Source organism: Fukomys damarensis, unplaced genomic scaffold (genome assembly GCF_012274545.1).
Source record: "Fukomys damarensis isolate Sample0158 unplaced genomic scaffold, DMR_v1.0_HiC HiC_scaffold_21, whole genome shotgun sequence".
Lineage (NCBI taxonomy): Eukaryota > Metazoa > Chordata > Mammalia > Rodentia > Bathyergidae > Fukomys > Fukomys damarensis.
Genome location: NW_022900933.1, coordinates 1,112,136 through 1,121,754, shown reverse-complemented (window position 1 = coordinate 1,121,754; position 9,619 = coordinate 1,112,136). Strand labels below are relative to the sequence as shown.

The following is a 9,619-nucleotide window of genomic DNA, read 5'->3' as shown; positions in this document are numbered from 1 at the left end:
ATTCTTTTTTTTTTTTTTTTTTTTAACTATTTTACTTTCAGGAAACGAAATGTCTTTGATATGAAAATTTTAAGAATTTAATCTATAAAGCGGATCCCATGGTCCTTAAAAGATTCATGATCGGTATTCTAAAGAAATGAAAACAGTCCATCCTCCTCTAGAGTCTGACCAAGCAGTCATCTGACGAAGGACTGTGGCTCTGGGAAGACGTCTTCTCTAAAGCCTCTCGCGGAAATGCTAGTATGGTAACACGGGGTAAACAGAGTTTTGCATAAATACCAACATTCATCAGGCAGCCCTGCGACACCAGGACGCTCACGGCTGGGCAATGACTTAGTCTGCAGTTTCTTTTCTTGGAGGAAAAACTTCTGGACTTCAGGATTTTGGAAGCTGAATGAAAGCAGGATTTTTACGTTTTGCTGCCTCTGACATTTTTCGTATTTCTCAGACTTTGCAGTTTTTTTCTCAAGTCCTTGAGAGCAGCTAAAATATCAGCAAGCTGTGGGTCATTCTGTGCTTTCTGAGCGTAGAGTCGAAAATGTCTGATGGTTTCAGACAACAGGACTTCGGCGTCTGCTTCTCTCTCCTGAAAGCGCAGCATCCGCTCACAGGCGATGGCGTAGTTTTTGTGCCAATTCACTGGGTGCTCCTTTCGTAAATAGACAATCTCCTTATACAGCTGGAAAACAGCAAAAATGTTGGTATTTCATTGTTATCCTTTGACTTAAAAAGAAAAGAAAGAAAACAGAAAATACAGAGAAGTTGATAGCACAAGAAAAAAAAAAAATCCAAGCAGCCTACGGTAAAAATCTAATCGTTGCTAGGCCATGCAGAAAATGCAGGATGTTACTGTGATTATTACAGTAGCAGGAGGGAAATATGCTGCATCTAGAATGCTTCTGGGGTTTTCGGCTGCTGCGGGAGGAACGGACACACTGTGTCGGGACAAAATGCTCTTCCTCCAGGAAGATGTCTGGGAAAGGGATTTAGTTCTGACTTGTGGAAAGCTATTTACTCAACAGGCAGAGAGGCTGAAACTCTAAATTTAGCTGCTGGAGAAAAGAAAAAATAGCTTCCTTTAGAAGACTGTGTGGCAAAAGAACTAGAAGGAAATTAAATTTTGTTCCACATTATTTATATGAATTTCTCTCGGCACTAAAGACAATAGCAGTGACAACTAGAACAATCCCAACCACCCCATCCTCAGGGAGGCTGGAAAAAGCAAGGTAAGAAGCACCCTTAACACAAGATACTATAAATCTTCACCACAGCCTATAATTTACAATTTTGAGACCTAAAACTTTGCTATAGAAATTCAGAATTTTGATTTTTCCCACATCAGATGCATTAACTGGACAGTGTTAATTCTAACATACAGTTAGAATTTTCAAAATTGAGAAAAGGAAACACATGAAAAGTTAATGTATAAACAAAGATTAGAGGAAAATCACAAAACCAAGGCATCATGTTTGCTTCTTTGGGAATTTCACAGCCTTCCTGGGGACCATCAAGGCAGAGCTGGATTCCCAGGAAGACTGCAGAACCTCTCAACATGGCATAGTAGCGATACTTTCTACGGGACTTGGGTTTCTAAGTTAGAATTATGATAGTGACGTTGTTAAATTGAAAGGATCCAAATGCATTATCCACTCTCTCAGCTCTTCCTCCAGAGCAGACAAATGCACACTGATTTCAAAGGAGAGTCTGTTAAAAACCCCACAGTCCATGTGGAGACATCAATTCCACAGTTAATAAACCCTTGCCTTCAAGCTGCCTTTTAAAGCAACTTTTGTAGTTAATCTAAGTTTTATAAAACATGAAAAAATCGCCACGTACTTTGTTAGGTCAGCCTATGCCCTCTCACCCTCTTGGTAAAACATAAACGGTTTCTCTACCCAGCCTACCTACTCTGTCTTCTCCCTGTGTCCTGAGCATCCTCTGAGGAGGCGGGTGTGCAGCGCTGATACTAGGCAGGTGCTCCCGCCCTAGCAGAGGCAGCACTTACAGGAGTGTGTCCCGAGTGCCCGAGAAATGCGAAGGCTCCCTGTGCCCCATCCACTGCAGTTGCAGCCGTCAGCAACCACTCTGCCCTTTTCCAGAACATTCTGGGTGACCTGTTAAGCCACATGTGCGGAGTCTTGAGAAGCCAGTCATTTGTCATCACGTGCAGCACTGTCTCCTCCTTTGTGCGTGCTACTACGATACTGTCTGAGGGGTGGCCTTCCATCCACTGGGGCACTCTTACTTGATCCAGTGTTTCCCAAGGAGCTGGCTACTCCTTGCTTTCCTTCTACCCTGGAACTTAATATTACCTGAACTTAATACCTTGTACAAGCTACTAAGTGGGATAAGAGGAAAAGTATCCTTTATACCTAGCAAGAATGTCTCTGAGGGTCAACACACCCATCGAGTAACTGGCCACATCTGTCATGTGACTACAATCATATTCATGGAGACGAGCGAGGAGGGCAAAGCTCAGCGCCCAGAGACCACAGATTCACAGGAGAGCCCTCAGCGCGGCCTAACGACCAGTGTGGGAGACCTCACCAACGAGAACACGAAACATCAGTGAGTCCCAAACAAACAGTGCTTGTTTTGCACGGAACTACAAATCATTAGAGATGAATAGGAAATGAGAGATGACCAGGATGTGAGATCTAATATTTTAAAGATTTTTTAAAAGAAAAAAATCAAGGCCTCAGAAGGTTAAGTTATTCATAGCTGACAACATGTGACGGGGTGGCTGAGAAACTGGACCCGCCCCTGCCAGGCCCCCTCCGCAGGCCAAGCCCCCTGCACCCAGGACTCCTGGCTGCCCTCCCACGGGATGCGCCTGTGGGCTGCCTCCGTATGGACGGCCCGCCTCCCTCTCTGGCTTCCTGGCTCCGCCATCTGTTTGGCGAGTTCCTCCTGGTCATTCAGCCCAGTCACAACAGCCCAGTGACATCCCCTGCCCAGCTGGTTTGGCCCAGCTCTGCTCCCCCAGCCCCTCTGTACTCAAAGCCTGCACTGTCACTGAGGACCCGGCCTCCCAGCTCCCTGTCTAGCCTGCTACCTTTCTTGAGGGCAGGAATAAGGCCGCTGTCTACAGCATAATGTGTGTTGCGGAGTGGCTACACCGCAAGGGCTCTGTGAGTGGAGAATAAACGAATGAAGGCAGTGACCCGAGTTCAGAAGTAGAACCAGTCAACTGACCGGACACCACACCGTCCGACTCTCCCCAAGCAAATGCCCTGAGAGAAGCACGGCGGTCCAGAAAGAGCAGGAGCACCTGGAGTTCACGCACACAGTCCTGGACTCTGCGCCCATGGGTCTTGCCGGGGTATCTGTTTCCTGCACGGCAGGCTCCAAGCCTGCCTGCAGGAGCTGAAGAGCCCATTGCTGCAGATCACAGAGGCAGAGACTGGGGGAGCAGTACGGCTTTGAGCCTGTGGCCCTCGTGCCCATTTCCCAGGGGGACAGATCTGGAGAGGGCCTCAGCGTGGCCGTGCCTTTGGAAGGTCTGTACAGCTTCCCGGGGCCACAGTTAGGGGAGCATCTCTCCATGACCTCTTTACTCACAGCACCTCAGCTAGCCTTTGCCCCTTCATTTCAAGTCTAGCCAGGCTCAGGACTTCTGCACAGAGGGTAACTTGCCAGAACTTTTACACTTTTTTTTTTTTATAAAGCCATTATATTAGTTTCCTATTGCTGCTGTAAGAAATGACCACAAACATTGTGGCTTGAAGCAACCTACATTTATTATCTTGCACTTCTGGCGGTGAGAAGCCATAAAATCAGCAGAGCTGTGTCCTCTGGGAGGCTCTAAGGAGACTACTTCCTTACCTGTCCAACCCCAGAGGCGGCCAGCACTTCTCCACCCACAGTCCCTCCTCCACCTTCAGCAACATGGGCTAATACATCCCATCTCCTCCTTCGAGCCCTTCCTGCCTCACCAAGGCCCCTGATGACATCAGGTCCACCTGGATAATCACGACAATTTCCCACTGTAAGACCCTCAGCTTTATCAAATCTATCGAGTCCCCACTGCCATGTGAGGACAGTTACAGGTTCTGGAGTTTAGGACACTTACGGGGACATTTTTCTGTCTACTACAACCATTTAGACACTGTGATAATATGGAACATTTTCCCTTATATACTGCTTTACAGAGTCCAAACTAAGCTGGAAACAAAGAATAAAAACTGTTAGATACAGGGCCGGGGACGGAGCTCAGTGGTGCCAGGCCTGCCTGGAAGCACAAGGTCACAAGTTCAATCCCTGGTACTGAAAAAAAAAAACTGTCACACACCCTTTTCATCCCAAAAAATCACTGCCATCTTCCCACCAAATACCCGTCTTTATAAAAAAATAACATACGTTATACGCATGAGTGTAGAGTCGAGCTTTCATATCTGAAGGCATATTCACGGTTTCTGCAAGGTTGAAGATGAAAAATGGTGTCTTCATCCTGGGAGGGAGTGGAACCTTTCTTTAAAGTCATATCATCCATTTTACTTTCAGGGCTAACTGCTCTGACACAGCATGTACAAAACCCTATATTGTATTATTTTCATTCTCTCATATTCTTAGGAACTTATTCGGAATCACCAGCAACTCTGTTCCCCAAAGATACTGCATTCATTCTTACTATCAAACCTGTCAGGAAGGAAGTACACACACCACTGCCACACTGCACCGGCCTCCTCCAGGTGTGCGCTGTTAGGCCAGGGCCGGCAGCAAGGGGGTGTACTGGGGCCGTCAGCACAGCCCCGGAGACGCCACCAGGGCCGCCCGTGCCACACATGCCTCGTCCTGCAAAGACAGCTGGGCTCTGAGTACGTGAACTCAGCACACTAATTAAATCAATACCTGCCCAAATAATGACCTGAATTCTTCTTTTACTCCTTTTTTGCTCAGCGCTCCCGCAGTCACGTGAAGAACTGAATAAACATATAGTCTAGCTCCATGCAGGACTTCAGTGTCTGTCCCTATAACTAGACTGACAACTAGAGATGTGCCATTTCTGATTTTTTATTACTAATACTGAACAAACTGTCCTGTGCTTATTTTTTAAACATATATTAGAGCTGTATTTCTTGCCAGTTAATTATGAGCCTCTTTAAACTCAGTTCTCAGTGCTGCCCCGGCACAGACTGGGCATCTTGCAGATGCGGGCGCGTTGTCTGTATGGCTTAGGGCTGTGCATTCATGTTCAGGCCGAGGCGTAAGTTGGTCCGCTAGTGTAAGTTGTCTGGATTACTTCAAAACAGTAACAGTGGGGCCGGGGATTTAGCTCAGTGGTTCTACTGCCTGGCTCACAAGTGCAAGGTCCTGAGTTCGATCCCCAGTACCAAAAAACAAAAACAAAAAAGCAGTCAACGTGATCGAAGGGAAGCAGTGGCTGTCATTACACAGTGTCTCCAACAGGACAGAGTCAGCTATCTCCGACTGACAGGGAGGCACAGCATCTCTCTAAGAGTGAGGCCTCGCTTACGTGCCAGTGAGCTCTTTCGGATTCACAGAGCTCTGACGACAGGATGCTGTCTGACCTCCAGGAAGTACAGTGGGGACTCCTGACGTACGAACTCATTTGCGAGGGCTGGCTGTAACTCAAGTTGCTCAATGAAGGCCTAGGCTCCTCTCCACAGCCTTCAAAGTCTCTCTGCTGCACACAGGCAGATCTCAGTGTCCTTAGAGACACTGGCCCAGGATTTCTCAGTCGACACCATACAGGAAAGAATGTTGTAATGTTCCTTCCAGAACTCTATAAGGAATAAATCTGTATCCGAGACCATCTGGAAGCACAAGCAGCTGGCATCTGGGTCGAAATTCAAGAGTTTGTACGTTTAAACTAAAATTCTGGTCGTAACCCAAGTGGTTTGTATATCAGGCTGGCTGTTAACTCGAGGGTTCACTGTATTAAAGAGATGCCAGCTGAACAACTACTAGCACATTCTAACGGAGAGAGGCAGGGTGGTAAGGAGCCTCACTTGCTTACGCCGGTTTACGGGAAGTGTTGGAGTTCGGCGTCCAGAGCCCGGACTCCAGCATGAGCAGCAAGCGGCCCTGGCCACGTGCCCTCTGCCCCACACTGTGCCCCTCTACACGGGCTGCGGTGGTCAGTAACTTCACGAGGCGTTACAAGGATGAAATGAGACTACTCACATGCAACGGCCCCAATCTCAAAACGGAAAGTGCCAAGGCTGCTGCTCTGCTGTGCGAGAGCAGACTGAGACCCGCGAAGAGCAGTTACCTTGCCTGCCACATCTCCTCGTTGGCCACAGACTCCCAGGAAGACAGGCGAAACCTGCAGGTACAGGAGAGACGCCACCCTCTGTCACCGACACCGCCACGACGCGGGACTCTTGCCTCATCAGTTGTACAAGACTGCTGAGACGGGCTGGGCTTGAGGCACCGCTGACAGTAACCACGCTAAAACCAGTTCGATGGTAATGAATTTAGGCTTCTGGAAAAAGTGCTCCTGATCTGCATGACGGGCTCCGGAGCCTCACAGGAGCAAAGGACCCGTAGGAGGGGCTGCAGCGCTGCGAGCTGTGGGACTGCGACAGGTGGCAGAGGTGAGGCGCAGGCCACCCTTGGGACCAGCGGAGAGTCGGAGGGTGCGCTACCAAAGGGACACCCTGCCGGGCCACCGGGCGGCCGGAAGACCTCTGTGCTGATTTGTCATCACCAGTCTCCTCAGTGCGTGCCGCTCTGACAGAGGGCCCGTGAGGGACACTGTACGCGGACCATTTACCGGCTCTCCAGAGATGTCGCCTCTGACTCTTCCTCATGCAGGCCTCAGCACCTCGCCCTGGGAGCCACACACAGCAAGGGCCTCTGCTCACGCTGATCAAAACCTACGTGGTGTCAGCGGGCACGCAGAGCCTTCTGTCGGCACACGAGCCAAGTGTATGTGTCGCTTTTTTCAAAACTAAAACTTCAGTATTCAGGTTTAATTCTGGTGTTGGCGCTTGGTGATAAATAAGTGGGTTTGGGTTGCATTTCAGGTACTTGGTCTCTACAAGGGTCACCGTCACTGCAACAGGTTATATAAATCTTTAAATACAGCGATTCCTAATTTAGCAGATAATGGGCAACTTCTTTAGATGGTGACTTATTTTCCCGACAAGAGAGCAGAAATGCTAAAGGAAGCTAATAATGCCCCCAAAACAGAACCAGGTGGGTACTCGACAACTGTGAAAAATGTGCCCAAATTCAATCTCTCCTACAGAAAAATGACCCGCATTTCTTCTCTCGGTGCTGGGGATTGAACCTAGGGCCTCATACCTGCTAGGCAAGCAGGCAAGAAGTTTGTCACTGAGCCCTACACTCTGCTCATAGCTGCCATTCTGGAAGAGAAAAGCAGGTAACGAGTTCACGCATGTGGACACTGTCTTGGGCCACCGGGTGCCTCTTAAACCTCAGCTGCAGGTAGTAAGTCCCTTCTAGCTTTAGGGCGGTAAGAGGGGTGTGGGGAGGCAGAACAGCTTCACAGGCGGGCCGGCACACGCCTACTGGGGGACGCGCGCAACACCACCTCTCCGCCTGTGTCTCCCGTGGTCCTGTGCACAGGAGGAGGAGGGTGCTGTTTTCCTGGATTTGTTTTGTGATGCTCTGTAGGTAGCAAATCATTTTAATAATTAATAAAAATGCGCATGGAAACCATTAAAAAGGCATCTCAAAATGTAGTACTTTTTAGGTAAGCAAAACTGCTATCTTCTGCTTTAAAAGCACAGCTGCTGTTCCTACCTCCCGTACTCTTCAGTCCAGTTGTAGATGTCTTTTGTGCGTTTAACCCACTCCTCGGGGTTGAACGCAATCTCCAAAGGGACTAACTTGTCACAAGACCCCCACGGCCACAGCGCGTACTTCTTCCTCCAGGTCGGGTCACCCTCATGAATCCCGATGCAAACAAATGTGTCCTTCCTGTGGGAGACAGAAAACAATGGATCCTAGCTTAAAATCCTCCACGTTTCACACAATTCATGAAAAGTCACTTTTGACTCCTTAAACCCTGGTTACCAATCAACCATTTGGGAACATGTTGGCTTATTTAAATCTTGCCCAAATAGATTGTTTGAAATTTATCTTTGTGTAAAAATGTTGTTTTTAGGAACTGAAGGGAAGCAAACAGACAGATGAAAAAAAATCTTCCTGTCCAGAACATTAAAGGAATACATGGAGACAGGCACTTTTACAAGGAAAACTGCTGTGCTATTGTCCCACATGGAAACAAATGTTTTCTCTGATGCTTCTTTTTCTTTTACATACTGAGATGCTTCTTTTGTATCCCTACTTAAAAGTAGTCTTTCCTTCCTCAAATTCCTATTATGCTTTGCTGATTTTTTTCAATGTTTTTGTCGTTATTATTTTGTAGTTGTTATCTGCATTTGTCCTGAGGACCCTCTATCCTTGCATCAACTTTGAATCCCACATAGCATGATGTATACATCACAGCAAATACTTGCTCGATAAAATTAATTAGATTAGGATAACGGCAAAAATTAGTAAGAGATATTGTTAAACAAGCCTGATTTGGGAAAAAGAATAACTGAATAGTTTTCTTCCAATTTGTAATTTATGTCTAGGTATTTACTGGAGGAGAGAAAAGGGGGCATATCTAGGGAAATTGGTTAGAAGTAAAACACTCTGTGAAGATTGAAAGAAGATACTTATAGCTTAGATTTTTTTCCCCACCATTTATGGCCTCTAGAATTTTAGGAAACTCATTTAACTACCCATGTCTAGTCTCATCTGTGAAATCAGTCTGGTAACTACTTTCAAGATCAAATGAAACACTGGTATAAAGTACAGGGCCAAAACTTGTAAACTTCTGGTTCTGGAAAAGATGGAGGAAGCCTACTGTTGATCCCTTTACATTCAACTACTGCTCTGGGATGTGTTCGTGGAAGCAGTTCCAGGAAATAGTAGAAAAGACTGGGCACAGGACCAACATTAAAATCTCTATCGAATCAGCAGTCAATTACAATTTGTCTCCCTTCATTATTGCCTGTCCTGTCCTCAAAGGACCAGAAACCCAGAAGTACATATGAAATGAGGAACAAAAAAAGCTCCTGGGACACTGGGGTAACTAGAAAAGAAAGCAAGCAAGAGAGCGATCCTGCTTGTATAGGAACTCCTGGCTTACCTCTCAGCTAGTTCTCTTGGCTTGCATGGATCTGATCCTCAACAGAGTTTGCAAAATTAACCACAGGGAAAACTACCACCCAGGTCTCAGACTAGACATTTGGTAGCACACACATGGCATCGATTCAAGTATCACTGCAAATGTTTTGAAAACTGGCAGTGGAGCCAGAATCCACAAAAGGTCAGGCCAGAACATGCAGCCTGAGAAGGACCTAGTCAATACTCTGCTAAACAAAAGCAAACAAAAACTAGGTATCTTCTTGAGATTTAAATAAAGCATACATATTCAGAAGTCCAGGATAGAAATCTAAAATTACTCAGCATATGAAGAACTAGGAAAACATTTAATTCCCAAGTGAAAAATCAATAAGAGATGTCAATTCCGAATGACATAGCTGCTGGGGCTGGGGATTTAGCTCAGTGGTGCTGTTGCCTCCTTGCAAGCACAAGGTTTTGAGTTCAATCCTGGTACAGCAAAAAAAAAAAA

General features: G+C 46.8%; 1 protein-coding gene across 4 annotated transcripts in view; it reads right to left on the bottom strand.

Moving 5' to 3' along the window:
- Nucleotides 1–4: 4 nt before the first annotated feature.
- Tmem260 (transmembrane protein 260) overlaps nt 5–9,619 on the bottom strand; it is a 53,901-nt gene continuing 44,286 nt past the window's right edge. For 2 of the 4 annotated variants that reach the window (XM_019210201.1, XM_033766932.1), the window contains exons 13-16: nt 7,735–7,911; nt 6,236–6,289; nt 4,360–4,450; nt 5–679 (exon numbers count right to left, since the gene is read on the bottom strand). In XM_019210201.1, the coding sequence (XP_019065746.1) occupies nt 410–679; nt 4,360–4,450; nt 6,236–6,289; nt 7,735–7,911 (592 nt within the window). In that variant the 3' untranslated portion in view covers nt 5–409. The remainder of the gene's footprint in view (nt 680–4,359; nt 4,451–6,235; nt 6,290–7,734; nt 7,912–9,619) is intronic. The other 2 variants (XM_033766933.1, XM_033766934.1) reach the window with 2 other exon arrangements.